At 37.9% G+C, this 16,072-nt stretch overlaps 1 protein-coding gene across 1 annotated transcript in view; it reads left to right on the top strand.

The window, feature by feature from the left end:
• Nucleotides 1-8,804, top strand: part of REPS2 (RALBP1 associated Eps domain containing 2) — a 198,116-nt gene extending 189,312 nt beyond the window's left edge. Inside the window, exon 18 of the mRNA XM_090264169.1 lies at nt 3,443-8,804. Coding sequence (XP_090120295.1) covers nt 3,443-3,511 — 69 coding nt within the window. The 3' untranslated portion in view covers nt 3,512-8,804. The remainder of the gene's footprint in view (nt 1-3,442) is intronic.
• Nucleotides 8,805-16,072: the final 7,268 nt, after the last annotated feature.

The raw sequence follows: 16,072 nt of genomic DNA, 5'->3' as shown, positions 1-16,072 counted from the left end.
TGCTGTTAAAAGAAATTCAAGAAGACCAAAGTAAATGGAGAGACATATGCTGTTTGTAGATTGGAAGACTCAACATAGTAGTGATATCATTTTTTCCAAAGTGATTTATTACTGTAATACCAATAAAAATACCAGCAGGATATTTTTGTAGGTATAGACCAGCTAATCCTATAATTTGTGTCTAAGAACCAAGGAACTGGAATAATTAGAACAAATTTGAAAAAGAAGAACAAAGTTGGAAGAATTACTTTAATATCAAGCTTTAGTAATCAAGACAGCATGGTTTGATACTGGAGGGATTGATGCCTAGATCAATGGAATTGGATAGACCTGAAGTAGATTATTTGAATACATACATTAATCTGACAAAGGTGCAAAATCAATTCAAAGAGAAAAGAAAATCTTTTTAACAAATTATTTTGTAGTAATTGGTCATTCATATGTAAAAAAAAGACCTTGATTTAAACCTTATATCTTATACAAAGATTAACTTAAAAGGGCCATAGATGCAAATATAAAACATACAGGTATAAAACTTTTAGAAGAAAATATAGGAAAAAAAGTTATGACCTGGGATTAGAATGATGCCAAAAACATGATCTATAACAAACAGAAAAAATCAATTAATTGGACTTCATCAAAATTAGAATTTTTGCTCTGCCAAAGACATTGTGAAGAGATTTAATATATAAGCTACATAGTGGGAGGAAATATTTGCAACTTACATATTTGACAAAGGACTTGTATCTAGATTATATAAAGAACTGTTAAAACTCAAGAATTCTCAAAACTCAACTCAAAAATGATCAAAGGACTTGAACAGATACTTCACCAAAGAGGATATAAGGATGGCAAATAAACATGTGAGAAAATATTCAATATCATTAGCCAGTAGGAAAATTAAAATTAAAACTATGATCACATACCAGTACACACATATAATTGCTAAAATAGAAAATAGTGGTAACACCAAGTGCTGGCAACTGGAACTCCTGTCCATTGGTTATAGGAATGAAAAATGGTACCCTGCACTGAAAAATCATTCAGCAGTTTCTTATGAAGTTATAAATACACTTACCAGTCCCACTCTGGATATGTGCCTTAGTGAGATGAAAGCTTATGTTTATAGCAGTTTTATGTGAGAGCAAAAACTGGAAACAACCCAAATATCCTTCACAGAGTGAATGCATAAACTATGGTACATTCACAGAGTGGCATAGTACTTAGCAATAAAAAAGAATGATACACACAATGACTTGGATGAACCTCAAAGACATTATGCTGAGTTAGATAGGTCAGTGTCAAAAGGTTATGTACTGCACATAACTCCTTTCATTTAACATTCTTGGAAAGACCAGTGGTTGTCAGAGGTTATGCATGAGGTAAGGGTTTGTATATCCATGAGTATTATCAGAATTTTTGCTTGGTGGAAACATAATAAACCCTCTTTGTAGTGGTGGTAACACAAATGTATAAGTGTGTGAAAATTTATGGAACTGTTCACTAAAAATAATTGGTCAATTTTAACATATGAGAATAAAAAATCATTCTTTTTAAATGTTAAACTTCATTCTGTTCTATGAATATTTGTATGTGACCTTGTTTTTGTTTTGAATTTTCTTTGGTTTTGGTGATTGTCCCCTCTGTCTGTGCTTTTGTATAGATCACTTTCATCCATTATTCTCTATACTGGTAAGCCCTTTTAATTTGGAAACTGATATTCTTCAGTTCTGGGCATTTTCTTTATTTTTGTTGTTATCCCTCCCACCCTCTTTTCCCCATTTTCCTTGTTCTCCATTGCTGTTATTTTTCAGACATTGGAATTCTTAGCTTGGTTCTCTAATTTTTCCTTCTGTTTTACTCTTTCTTCTCCCCTCTTCCTCTCTCCTCCCCTTCCTCTCTCCTCTCCCCTCCCCTCCTTGTTCAATTCAAAATCCCCTTCTCTCCTACATCAAATTTTATCAATGAATTTTATCAGTTCTAAATTCAAAATATAGCTGCAGTCCATCACTTCTTTCTGTCTTTACGGTGGCCACCCTGATCCAAACCCTTTTCATTTCTCACCTGGGTCCATGCAGCTGCCTGCTTCCACTCTTGCCCCGATACAGAGTAGCTGGAGTGAAAAATTTGAATTCCAAAGTAGGCCTCGTGCCTTCCCTGATAACAAAGCCCTCAATTCCATCCCCCCACACTTTGAATGGTTTCTACATTCCTTATCACGCCCACAGGGCCCCTGCATACCTCTCTTGACTCCACCTCTCGCCAATATTCCCTTGATCCTTTTGCTATGGCCACATAGACTTTTTTTTGTTAAACACACCAAGCTTGTTCCCTCCCTCAGGGCCTTTGCAGTTGCCTTTTGGTTTCCCTGAATATCCTTTCCCCATATCTTCACATGACTCACCCCTCACTTCATTCAAGTCTTTGCTGAAATAGTGTCAGCTCTGAGAACTCTTCCCTGACCATCCTTTCTACCTTTCTCCAAGATTCCCCATTAGATTCTATTACATCACTTATTTATTTTCTTCTGAAAGTGTCTTGTTTTTTAACTGTTATCTTTCTTTAGTCACTCGTGTATAAGCCCTATGAGGATATTTGTCTGATCTGTCTTGTTCTTTGCTAGTATGATCACGCCTAGAGCAGAATCTGGCCCATAGTAGATAGATCTTAAAGACTGTTGGATGGGTAGGTAGGATGGTGGATGAATAAATGCTTGCTGAGTTCTGTGCTGACTATAGCATGTTGGTTCTTCTGGGGCTTCTCAGAGCTTAGCCTTTATCCAGAATTCTTTCCCACTTTGGTTCCACCTAAGAAGGCCTTTATGTGTCCCTCTCTCTCCCTACTAATAAATCTGTTTTAGAGCTGAAAATTTGAATTCCCAAGTAGCATATTGCTGATCCTTTGTTTTTACCTTTCACCCAGAAGTCACACCTTAAGCCATATTTTGTGTGGGAGCGTAGACGAGACTTTGGTAGAGGACTGACCAGTGCAATTTTTCACCCCTCAGAGCTGAGTATGGTGCTGGATTAGAAACTAGAAAGATTGAACTACAAATTGAGTCCATGATGGCTTTACCTCTCAGTGTTAGGAATTGGCTTTTGCTTTTCTATTTGCTCCTAATCAGTTTTTAATTTTTAACATCATCCTCTGCTAGCCACTGATCTCATGAGATTGAGGTTGAGGCAATGGCAGGATGGGGTGTGTTAGTTTTATTTCATCATCTTCAGAAAGGAGTTGAGAGATTACAAAATGTGAAGCTTCCTTTGTCTAGTCACCAGCTATAAACATGATACCCTCCAGCCCACCTGTCCTTGAATCATATGGTACTTAAGTCTTAATGGTCTACTTAAGTTTCTTTTTAATATATGATGAAGTAAGGATGAACCCAGGAAATGACTCCTTTGCTTTTTTGTTTCTCTTTTCTCTGTTTTATACAACTCAGGAGGTTCATCAAGAACGAATTGCATTGGAAAACCAATTGGAACAACTTCGTCCAGTCACCGTGTTGTGACCTCTAAGATCCAAGTAACAGAGGTTGACCTTTTCTGCCAAGATCTTTCCTTCGAATATTTCAATCCAACTACTTAACATAGATGTCTGACTATGTCAAAGACTGTGAGCAGTGGAATAGAATCCATGTCATCTTTTCTCTTGTACTTGTATGTTTTACTGTGATAGAAAAATACAACTGATTATCAAACTTGAAATTGTAATTATCAATGGAATTTCTCTCCCATTCTTCAATACTTCCTCAAGGTGTTAGACATTGCTCCTTACCAAAAATCAATCTTCTAGCAAATAACAATTTAGAGCATTATTTATTTAAAGAATTTATGATTTGTATAAAACCTCATAAACCAGTACCTTCAGGATGCTTGTTTTATTTTTGTATGTACATCAGGCACAGCAGGTTGGTTTCCTGAATAATTGCAATTCTAACTGGATAGTTTTTGGCATGATAATAATAACAAAAACTAAAATAAAACAAAAGCATCAGATCTAGAATGGCTCTGTGCCCTCCACCACCATATGCCAAAAATCGCTTCTTTAGTGCCATTTTTATATTATATTTAGCTATAAATAATACATGACTATTGTTTTATACTGAATGTCAAAGACTTACTGGATCTTTACATCTCTGTAAAGTGGAAGTTTTGTTAGTGATCTATTTAAGTTGGCCCAGCTAGTCCGTCAACCCAGATAACTCAATTCTTTCATGTAAAGTTTTGGGCAAGAGCAATGTGCTTTAACTCCCTTGCCTGACCAAATTAAATAGTTGCCAGATCTCTACTTTTATCCTGCATGGGATAAAATATCTGTAAATGCATGAATTTGGAAACTACCCATCAAATATGAAAGGCTGATGAGACTGTTTGGATTGATAAACATTTGTTTGAACCCAGGTATTCAAACTGGGGAAGAAGAGGGAGAATGCTTGTTACTAACCATTCAACAATCTCTGGTAATTATTTTTGTCTTTGTTATTTTAACTTGGGCTGTGAGTGTATTGGGTATGAAATAATAATGAGTGAAAGCCAATTCTGACACTGGATATATAGCTATTTCATTCTATGTGAATTGTACCCTTGGGAAGTGATTGGTTTATGTGCAGTCCAGAGGGTCCCAGCTGACTCCAGTGTAAGTGATGTAAAACGGTGAGCTCAAATTGCAGAAACCAGTATCCTATAGAAAATTTGGATAGCTGCTGCTTCACCTGAAAACTCAAGTTGAAAATGGGAATTGACCAATCCTCACAGGGATCAGGGCATGCCAGCTTTAATGTCACTTTGAGAGACTGATGGCAAGGAATGCTGTCTCTTAAGGGTTTTGCTGCTTTACACAATCTTAGAGTAGAGGGGTGGGTATGCCTAGGGTCCTTTTTGAAGTGGTTTGGGTAGGTTTGCAGCATGTGAGATTAAGTCTTTGATTTTAATAGCATTGACAGCTTTTAGAAAAGTAGGCATTTAATGCTTCCTTATTCCATTGGCAAGCTTTATCAATAGCTTAATGGCAGAAGAGAAAGGCTCAAACAGATGATGTTTTTACAAAGGAAAACAAATTATTGGTACTGTTCTGTGCATATTAAAAGCTTTTGAATTGGTTTGATTTTGAAAATCAGAAATCTTGAACTCTTTCTCTATTCATACCCTCTTCCTTCCCCTTTGGCTGCCTTTATTTTATCCCTGTAGGAAGGGTTCAGAATCAGTTTAGACCCTTCCTAAGGTCATGAATGGGTCAGTGCAAGGTTAACCTCTTTTCCCATATTCTGAGATCTGGGAGCTGCAACCAATTTTATCAACAGTGTCCTTGTTGCAGACATTTCACACCATGTTTGCCTTTTGTTACATCCAATTTGGGAAACACTAACATATACACCTTATTCCATAATCTTCCAGTACATTATATACTCACTTGAGATAGCACTTCATACCCATTAAGCAGACATATAAACTAAGCAATGTTACTATATATTATGTATTTTTAAAATATTGACATTTCCCCCATCAAGCCAATTGCCAGAGTGAGCCAAATTAGGTTGGGATTTTGTTTAGTTGGTTTGGTTTTTATTAAAGGAAAAAATTTGCATCAGACAATCAAAACTTGAGGAGTTGCATAGTCTCACTAAAATCTTAAGATAGGCATTGCATTGAAGCACATACCAATAATAGCTATACTCAGCCTTCTTGACTGGACTTCTAGTGACCACAGTTTATTAGTTGTCCAGAAGTGGATTTTTAAAAAACAATTAAATACAAACACATAGATGTATATACACTTACATACATTGTTATTACCTAACTAGAGCTCATTCTCTATTTCTCTGTTTTCTTAGGGTGTGCACTTTCAATTTAGGATTATAACTCCTGATAATGCTTCTGTGAGCCTTTAATATGATTTATAGGAGGGCCGGGCTATTGAAATCACCATTAAATCTCTTCTAGAAAAGTACTCCAAAATTAGACCTGCTTGCTGGGCAGAGTACTGTGGACAGAAGGCCAATGTTATCCCTATCTATAGGGATTAAATAACTTTGTTGTTAAGTGGTCTTCCTCCATAGGGGTCTTGTAGTCCCAAGGATGAAAGTACAGTAGGAGTTGATAGTGTCTCTTGTATGTGGCATATTGCTTTTGCCACCTTCCTAGCCAGTAGACACGGAGCAAACCTAAAAGGTACATATCTGGAATGGAGGTATGTGCTGTCATCAATGCAGATATTTGCTCTAGTTGGAAGGATTTAATTGCTTTATTAATATTAGAGAAGTGCTTTGGGCCTGAGAGGACCTGTACCCATCTCTTGCTGTTTGCTTATGGGAAAACTAAGGCCTGGAGAAACTACAGTCCCTAGACCAAGATTTCATAGGAAGAAGTACCGCTAATTAGTGGCAGAATTGGGATGCCAGACAGACTTTATGGATTCTAAGTTAACTCCTTGAGCCTCTAGCAAATAGATTAGAAGGATTTCTTCTATGTTGAATTTTATTTACTTAACTAATCAGTCTGAAAATACAAAAACATGTTTTAATGAATATTAGATTTAGATATTCCTTGTGGATTGAAGCAAAAAATAAAATCTGAAGGGAAAGAATATGGTTGAAGTATTTGCTCTTCTGAACACCTCACCTTTCATGATGCAATACGTTACTCTGAGTTTCTTGGCAGAACTTTTGAGAGCTGTTGCTTTGAATGGATTCCATTCCTGTATTCCTTATGGGAGTTTGTTTTTAAAATAGACTAGAAATGAACTCAATATGTAGTAAGTTAGTTTTCTTCAATATATCTTTGGTTACTTGGGTTGCAAATGTTCAATTTCAGAATACTTTAGGGTGAGTAATCAAAAACATGAGTTTTCCTTTGATTTCCTACCAATATCTGACTATCATAAAGCATCCTTCTCTTCATATGTGACTTAATTCTATAGTCTGTTTCTAAATGAAACTGTCTATTTCTTAAATGATCTCACATCTGTGGTGATAATAGATGTATATTCAGTAGAGCAGTAAGAAAATAATCTGGAATGGATGTGTTCTTTGCAATTAAGACAAGCTTTTACAAATGTCTTCTAAGCAGTAGTTTGACATATCTCAATTATAGTATAACACCTTAGAGCTAAAAACATTTGTTCAACACAAACTAGAACCATACCTCCTGGCTAGATATTACCAAGGGAATGTGATTTTAAACATATAAAGAAAAAGAATTTCAAATATCTTAGCAACCAAGTCTTTCCATATTTACAAGTAGGACTCAGTTGTAGGTTGAAAATTATGAATATGAACAAAATGAAATATATCATTTAAGAGGCCTTTTTCTTTTCTAGTTAAATATAACACCAGTAACTTTGCTTTCTCTTTCCAACTGGCTTGTTATATTTTAAGTGTACACTTTTAAAACTCTGATCAAAGGATCAGTTGAATTTATGCTTCAGTTATTGGTGTTCTGTTAGGGTTTTTTTTTGCATCATGACTCAGTGTGAAAAGAAGTAGAGATTTGGATTTTTGGAGTTCTGAGCTGGCATATATTGTTTCTCCTTTGGCACAGGCTAAGAGAGACTGCCCGCCAATGCCAACAGATCAGTCACTGATGGATATTTGAGTGTGAGTCTTAACTCTGTGAACCACCTTGCTTTGCTTCTTTGCATTAAGTGATGCATCTAGTTATGTGACCCTCTCAAGAGCAACTGTAAGAACAGCAGACATGGAGGGCCAGACTTTAAAAGCATTACAAGCAGATTTTAAGAGCTGCTTCCCTTCTCAAAAATATGCTTTCAGAGGCTGCCTTACAAACATACCCTGGAACAGCCAGGCTGTTCATGTGAGCAAGACATTCCAGGTAGGAAGTTGCTTTTAGGCTTCTGTAGTTATTTTCTATGTTGACTAACACACTTGATGTTAAATGAACCTTTTCTAGAAGGCATTGTAGGGTTTCAACTGAGAGGACTTGTTCTAGTTATAGAAGGCTTGCTCTGTTCTTAACAATTGGAGTGTGGTTTTTTTTCCTTTTCGTGTTTTGTGAGTTCTCCTATCTCACTCTAAGTCCATGGTGTGTGAGGTTGAAGAAAGTGGGTTTAAGACACCGAAGATCAGAGGACACAGGCTTGAATTGGAATGTGGCTACTTCAATGATGAAACCTTTAGGTACCAGTTCCATCCTAAAGCTCCTCCAGGGAGCTCTGCCGTGGCGATGGAACAGGTGATGCAGTAACCCCATTGTATGACGATTAGATCAACTGAATTGTGTTGTTTTTGTTTTTTAAGGCAACTTATGTTAGGGCTTCAACTGCACCCACTTTGGGAACTGGCTATAACTTTTCCTTTAACACTGCTATTCTTTTTGTTTCTTCAGTACAAATATGTTCAAGTGAGCCACAGGCAAGAAAAGCCATTTTAGTTTTTGTAGCAGTGGGCCAGGAGAGATAATGAGCTGATGGTCTATTTTAATCTTGAAAGTAAAAATGTATATATTTTTCATGACAGGTACGTTGAACAGTAAAACGAGTAACAGCAAAGTATATACTTGATGCCTTCTGTCTTTTCATGATTATGTGCTAATAAATTGTGTTAATATTTTACTCAGAGTCTCATTCATTTGCTAAGCATAGGGGATATTATGTATATTGATCCTAAATATAAAAAGAGTATCCTATATTTGGATTGTAACTTGTAGACTCAAACTAACCTTATTGCCTCTTTTTCACACTTGTTGGAAACTCTGAAGAACATAGTAGGTTAAGAATCTCCAAATTTGGAAAATGTACATGATGTGAAACTGGAGTGCTTTGTTAAAAATAAATGTATCATAACTAAATGTGGATTTTATGGAGTTTTTTTTGGGGGGGGTAGCAAATTACTTTATTTGAAGGAATGGTACAAATGAAAGACATAAGTAGATGATTTGGCATAAGTTATAGAAAAGGTAAAGGTAACTCCAACATGCATGTACTGCTTTGGTGACCAGAGAAGTCATGTCCATAGCTGTGGGAAGTCAGCCTAAGGCTTAGCTTTCTTTCCTGTCTCCCAGGATGTGCTTGTCAAGAGATACCCTACCATGCCAGATTCAGGAGCCCCCAACCTGTGCAAAGTGGTTACATGGTCACCCAATTCTTTGATGGATTTCACCTGCTCATCCAGGTAGTGAGTCTCAATGAAGTCACACAAATGAGTCATTTTTTTCAGTGGCCATTTTATACCAGTCCAGTAGTAACTGATGCCAAGTGTAATGCACACTCCATTGCATTCAACCCATTCTACCAGTCATCATGGTCTGGTTTCTTGATATCCTGAAGGAAGGTTTGACCACCTTGTTGGTTCTACAGTTTATCAGAATATTCCCTCTCATGAGATTGGTGAAGAAAATATTTGGCCAAGTTCTTCAAAGCCACACCATTGCAGTCAAAGTAGTAAGACATGGACAGGTAGATGTAGGAAGAATAGAGCTCCAAGTTGATCTTGTCAGTTGATGGTGGCCTCCAAGTCCTGGTAGTAGTTCTGGTGCACCTGTGAGGTGGACGTGGTCGTCATGATGAGTGGCTGAGGACAGGCAGCTTTGTGGTGCTGGAGCCATGGTGGGGGCCTTGGGGAGGTCCAAAGGCCCTGTGAGGAGGTGGCAGAAGGATCTGTGCATCTGGCTGAGAAAGGGGTCAAGTGCCCGGTTCCACACAAGCACTATTGAAGCAGGAAACCACAGAGACTCTCAGTGAAGACTGTTGCTTTTATAGAGTTTTTTTAATTGGTATTTTTTATATTATATTTTATTGATTATGCTATTACAGTTGTCCCAGTTTTCCCCCTCTGCCCCCCTCCACCCATCACCTCCTACTCCCTCAGGCAATTCCACCATTGTTCATGTCCATGGGTCATGCGTATAAGTTCTTCGTCTACTCCATTTTCTATACTGTACTTTACACTTCCATGGCTGTTCTGTGACTGCCTATTGGCACTTCTTAATCCCCTCACCTGTTCACCCATTCCCCCCACCATCCTCTCATCTGACAAGCATCAAAACCCTCTCCTCACCCATGATTCTGTCTCTGTTGTTCTTGTTTGCCTAGGTTGTTTTTTAGATTTAATTGTTGATAGATATGTATTTCTAGGCACTTTATTGTTCATAGTTTTTATCATCTTTTTCTTAAATATGTCCCTTTAACATTTGATATAATAATGGTTTGGTGATGATGAACTTCCTTAGTTTTTTCTTGTCTGGGAAGCTCTTTATCTGCCCTTTGATTCTAAATGAGAGCTTTGCTGGGTAGAGCAATCTTGGCTGTAGGTCCCTGCTTTTCATGACTTTGAATATTTCTTGCCAATCCCTTCTAGTCTTTTAAAAAATCATCTGACAGTCTTATGGGAACTCCCCTATAGGTAACTAACTGCTTTTCTCTTGCTGTTTTTAAGATACTCTCTTTAACTATAACCTTTGGCATTTGTAATTTTAATGTGGTTGTGTGAGGAGGCGAGTCATGTTTATGTCGCCATCTTGACTGGATGTCTGTAGTCTTGATATCAGTATATTTGCAGTCCACATTTGGTCTCATGCATTTAATGCAAGTGATGTGAAAAGCAGTTGGAGGTCTTCCCAGTTAAAATTGAGATTTTGTTATTTTCACCTCCTTGTGATCTGTGCTAGGCCCTTAAAACCTGTACACAGTAAACACTAGACATTCATGGGAAATCATGGCTAATTTACAGTGCATTTTAAAGATCCCAGTAATTGAAAACTTGGCTTAATGTGAGGTCATGTTATTTGCTTCATCTTGCCAGTGCTCTTTTTCAAACATGCTTATGGAATTTATTGGGATGACATCGGTTATAATCTTTTTTTCACAGAAGTGGCACACACCCCTTCTCTGCATATTTCACTTCTGGAACTCAGTTGTATGACAACAGTTAACTCCAAGGAAGACTGGGAAATGTAGTCTAGCTGTGAACTCTGAAGGAAAAAGTTGTGATTACAGAGTCTGCCAGAAGACACAAGGCCAGGTTGCTCTGAGAACACACAGGAGGGACATTTAATTTAGATGTGGGGATCCTGGAAGGCTTCACAGGAGTCTTAAAAGAAGGAATAGGCATTAAGTAAGAGGAGGAGGGTGTTCCAGGCAGAGGAAGCTGTGTATTATAAGGCAAGGCAGGGTTAGAGTATGGTGTATTCTGGGAACTATAAAAGATTCTCTTCTGGACAAAATGGGTGGGTATGGAGTGTAGGGGAGAAAAGGGAAGAGTTGTACAGAAGGCTGGGAGGGAAGGCCTTGCATGTCATGAGAAGGCATAAAGCACCCTGAAATTACAGCTCCTTTCGAGATTTAAGCACAAATTCATGAAATCACTTGCGTAATTCATCTTCAAGGAATGATTTGTGTTCTCCCAATTTTTTCCTCCCCTTAGAAAGAAAATACTTCACTGGGAGATTGTAAACTAGTGTTTCTAACATGAACTTAGCCTGTCTGGTTGATTTGTTACACATATTCTGGTATGTGCTTGGAAAAAGATCCAATTCCCAGAACACTAGGGACTAAACTCTGGTAGGCAGGAGTCCTATTAGATGACATGAGACTTTTTTCACGCTAAGCTCTTTCTTTTGGGGGGAGATATTGGGGCCCCAAGATGACTAAGAGGTGCAAAGCTCTTTTTTCGGCATGGAGGCTAATCAAAGTGTAGAGTTTGGAAATTATCTGAAATATCCAATTCCTTTTGAACAAGAGTCAGTTGGGGTTACTTAACAATCCTGAAATATCCCCAAGCCTGGGGGTGAAAATGCTCCCAGTATAGCATCTCTATGGCAAAGTCCAACTTCAAAGAGTCGTGTCATATTGTTTTTCAAATATGAGGTGTTCTGGAAGTGTGAACGTTAGTATTTGCAGGCATCTGAGTGGGTTTACCGTTATTGCATTTCTCTTTCAAACATGGAAAAAAGGATTTTTATCTTCCTTATTTGCCCTGAAATTCTCTTAGCAGATTTGGCACAGAAACTGTGTAAAATTTTCAAGATTCGCCTGTGAGTATAAGCAGGTCCTGAAATGACATCATTTCATTATAATTTTGTTGAGATGCTATAAGAACTTAACTCTTGTTTACATCGATTGGCCTGTGGTAAAATTTGTTTCGTTATATATACATCATTTCACTTAGTTATAGAACCTATTGACAATGTTAAGTGAGGACTTACTGTATTCTCCAGCATCATAAGCAAAAGCAACATCAGCAGGAGACAAATACTAGATGTATATATGTGTGTACATATTTAATATTTGTGCTTTGCTGGTGTTGCTTATGCTTGTGTTATAAATGTACAGAGTATGGCAAAAGTAGGTTTACAGTTGTTTGTATGGAAAATACAATAATTAATACATAACAAGAATAAACAATGTTTTGCATATTTGCAACTGTAAACCTACCTTTGCCCCACTGTGTACATATAAAAATTATTTATGTACATATATTTAAAACAAAAATAGTTACCGTAGTTGTTTAGAAATAGTTTAGAACATAAACTGGGGAGGAGGAATATTTTGTCATCAATGAATATCTAAACAATTTTATAATTGCTAGTGTATGGTGATAATAAGAGCAGATTGACTTTTCTAAGTTTTATTGTTTTTAAGTTTTTCTATAGAGAATGCAGCCATTATTCTTATGCCTGGTGTGGACCACTTCTATCCTTGGTGCAGAGCACGTGACTTCACTTCTGTATTAGACTTAATAAAAGCTACAAGGCTGAAGGAAAGCCAAAGGGAAAGAAGGATAATGCTTGGGGAATTAAATTAAATACAGATACAGAGAATCATGATGCAGGGCCTTTGAAATGCAAATGAAATTGGCCTGTACCTCAGCCCATGTGTGGTGAGGGCCTGCATCTCAATCTTTCTGAGAGGCAGAGGTAATGGTGGGAGAACTGATGTTTTTATCATAGTCACTTCTGGCTCTGGTATGCTTTATAGGAATTAGTTTGATAAATGGATCATCTATTCCCTCCCCAACATTATTTACAGGAGGTGTTTGTGTGCGTGCACGTGGAGGATGGAGTGGAATGGGAAAGGGGCAGAATACACAGAATACTCAGTGAGAGGGAACTTGCAAATAGTGTATCTCCAGGGCCCACACATCATCACACAGCTCCAGGGGACATTGTTCACATGTTATATGCAGAAGATGCCACTTGGAGTTTGTGATGCCTCTGTCCTGCTTACAGCTTCAAGCTGCACAGTCCACTCTCTTTCCCTCAAAGTGTTCCTCTTTTTCCTCTTTATAGATCTGCTGTTCTGCTGGCTTAGGGAAGAGGGGCAGGTGGGAACCTTGGCAATCCTGCCAGTGTTTGTAACCCAGTGTCTATACCCGCACTGCAGACTTCTCTTTTACCCTTCCTGTTTCTTCTGTAGGTCTAGGCCAGTAGTTCTCAACTGGGTGCCATTCTATTCCTGTCCCCAGGGACTATTTGGCAATGTCTGCAAACATTTTCAGTTGTCGCGAGTTGGAGGGACATCTAGTAGGTGGAGGCCAGGAATGTTGCTAAATGTCCTACAGTACACAGGACAGCCCTACCAAAAGAATGATCCCACCCCAAATGTCAATAGTGTTGAGGTGGACAAACCCACTCTAAAGAAGCCTCTCGGGTGTCTCTCCATTTTGCTCACTTATCTGGAGCAATGTAGCCTTCTCCTCATCACTACCAGGAACATCACTTCACAGGATCAACCCACATCAACAGGTTCTGCTAAATTAGCCCACAAATTCAAATACCTCCAAGGTTCAAGCAACAATGTAAATGTGTGAAATCAGTGGAGTAAGAAAAGTGGTACTGGGCCATCCACCTGAGTGACAGGGAACAATACGTGGCGAGCTTGCGCACCCTGTCTATAAAGGCAGCTCTTGACTATTGCCATATAGGCTGCTCTGTGTTGATAGATTTCTGATTCCTTAACAGAAGTATGGTATTTCATCTTCCTCACCACCCGCCTGAAAGTCCCTTTGGTGTTATTTAACTTTTTCATTGAGTAATAACACGCATACTTATATGTACCAATTTTAAGTGTTCATCCCGATGAATAGTCAAGATAACCTCGAAGAAGAACAAAACTGGAGAACTTACATGACTAGATTTTAAGCAAATTATAAAGCCACAGTAATTAAAATGTGGTATTATAAATATTAGACAAATAGATCAATGTACAGAATAGAGTCCCCAAACACATCCACACTTAGTGGTTCCCCTGATTTATAATAAAGATGACATCATAATTCATTGGGGTAAAAGATAGTCTTTTAAGTAAGTGGTGATGGAGCCATTGGATATCCACATGGAAAAAAGTGAACCTGGATCCCTACCATGCACAAAAATTAATTCAATATGAGTCATGGACCTAAATGTGAAAGGTAAAACAATAAAGCTTCTAGAACAAAGCATCGTATAATATCTTCATGAATTTCATAAAGAGTTTTAAACAGGGTATAGAAAACCCTAACCATAAAGGAAAAGGTTGATAAATTGGATTTCATTAAGAACTGCTGTTTATCAAAATTCACAACTAAGAGAGTTTTGGCACGCTTTGGAACAGTAGAACTTACTTGCAATACATCTATCAAAGGATTCTTGCCTGTTATTTTTATATGTTGGCAACTATTTCCAGTTTAAAACACTGAGGGGGGAAAAACCACTGAGCAGACTACCGTTATGCAGGCCAAATAAAACATGTCTGCGAGCCAGCTTGGGCCCATGAGTTGCCAGTTTGCGATCTCACCTTTCACAGCATAGAAGAATCATAGAAGCTTTAACATTTCCATGTATTCTCATTCTCTCCTTGTCATCTTCTGTAAGAGGAAGAAACAATGTAGAGATCTATTTCTCAATAATACAAAATTTTCCCTTAGGTGGCAGAGTGTCTAGTTATAGTGAGTTTAGGTTTTAAATAGCACTTCCTTCCCTGCTCTGATGGACACAATAATTAAAGAAATTATTTTAAAATATGATTTGATCAAGTTTTCTTTTATTGATCCCCACTGTGTATTCAGCCTGCTGGGCCCTGTGAAGACTCCTTTCACTCTGTTCTCTGACTCTAGAATTTCTCAGCATCCCTGGAAGTCAGCTTCATGCTGCAGTGAGGCAGAAGATATGGAGAAACAGTTTAAACTTTTAACATTTTGAGCTCATTAATGTCCAACTTTCCTTCCCTAACTCTGGTTTTGGTCTTCTCCTTTTCTTCTTCTCTCAATCATTTCTGTTCCTTAATTTTCTGATGTCCAGTTGAAGGTAGTAGGGTGAGGTGGGGGAATACTTTCCTCTTGTTACTTCTTCTAACCCCACTCTTAAGAAGACTAAGAAGAGGTGGACTAAGGGATAGCACTCTGGCAGCATAGCATAGTGGTTAAAAACATGAGATCTGGAGTTTGACCTCCTGGGTTCAAATTCTGGCTCTATTCCTTAACAGCTACATGATCTTAGGCAAGTTACTTCCTTCTCTATGCCTCACTTCCGCATCCATGAGTTACTAATAATGGTACCTGTATGTTAATATAAATACAAAGCACTTAGTACAGTATTTAGTAAGTGCTACATGTGTTTGCTAAATTAAAAATTGACGTACAGTTGGTTGTTGTCAGGCCTTGGCACTTTGTCCAGTATTGGGAAGTAGAAGACACAGGGGTCTCTATGTCAGAGATCATTTTAGAGACCAGCAGCGCACCCCTGACTTAAAGACAAATAACTTGGCCAAACTGCTCTCCCCACTTTCCTTGAACTGGCTAAAATGTGACACCAGGTGGTTTGATGACATTTTTTTTTTATGGAGTCTGGTAATGGCTGAACTCCAAAGCCACACGGAAGATGATTAAGGTCATTCTGCGAGGTATGCTCTCTCCTAACTTTTGAAACTAGAATTGCTATGGAGATGAGGAAATTTTTAACCCTGAGAATTGAGGTAACTTACCAAGGACATGACAGCATGACAGAAAAAAGCTTAGATTGCCTTGAACAGAGTGTTGGTAGAAGCATGGATATTAAAGACTATTGGTGATGACTCAGGGATTGAGCACAATTATAGAGAAATCCTAAATCGTCTTGGTGAAAGCCTAAATACTGTAAAGAGA

This window comes from Furipterus horrens, unplaced genomic scaffold, assembly GCF_987537825.1.
Source record: "Furipterus horrens unplaced genomic scaffold, mFurHor1.1.pri manual_scaffold_17, whole genome shotgun sequence".
Lineage (NCBI taxonomy): Eukaryota > Metazoa > Chordata > Mammalia > Chiroptera > Furipteridae > Furipterus > Furipterus horrens.
Note: the sequence above shows the minus strand (reverse complement) of the source record. Positions and strands in the feature narration are given on the sequence as shown.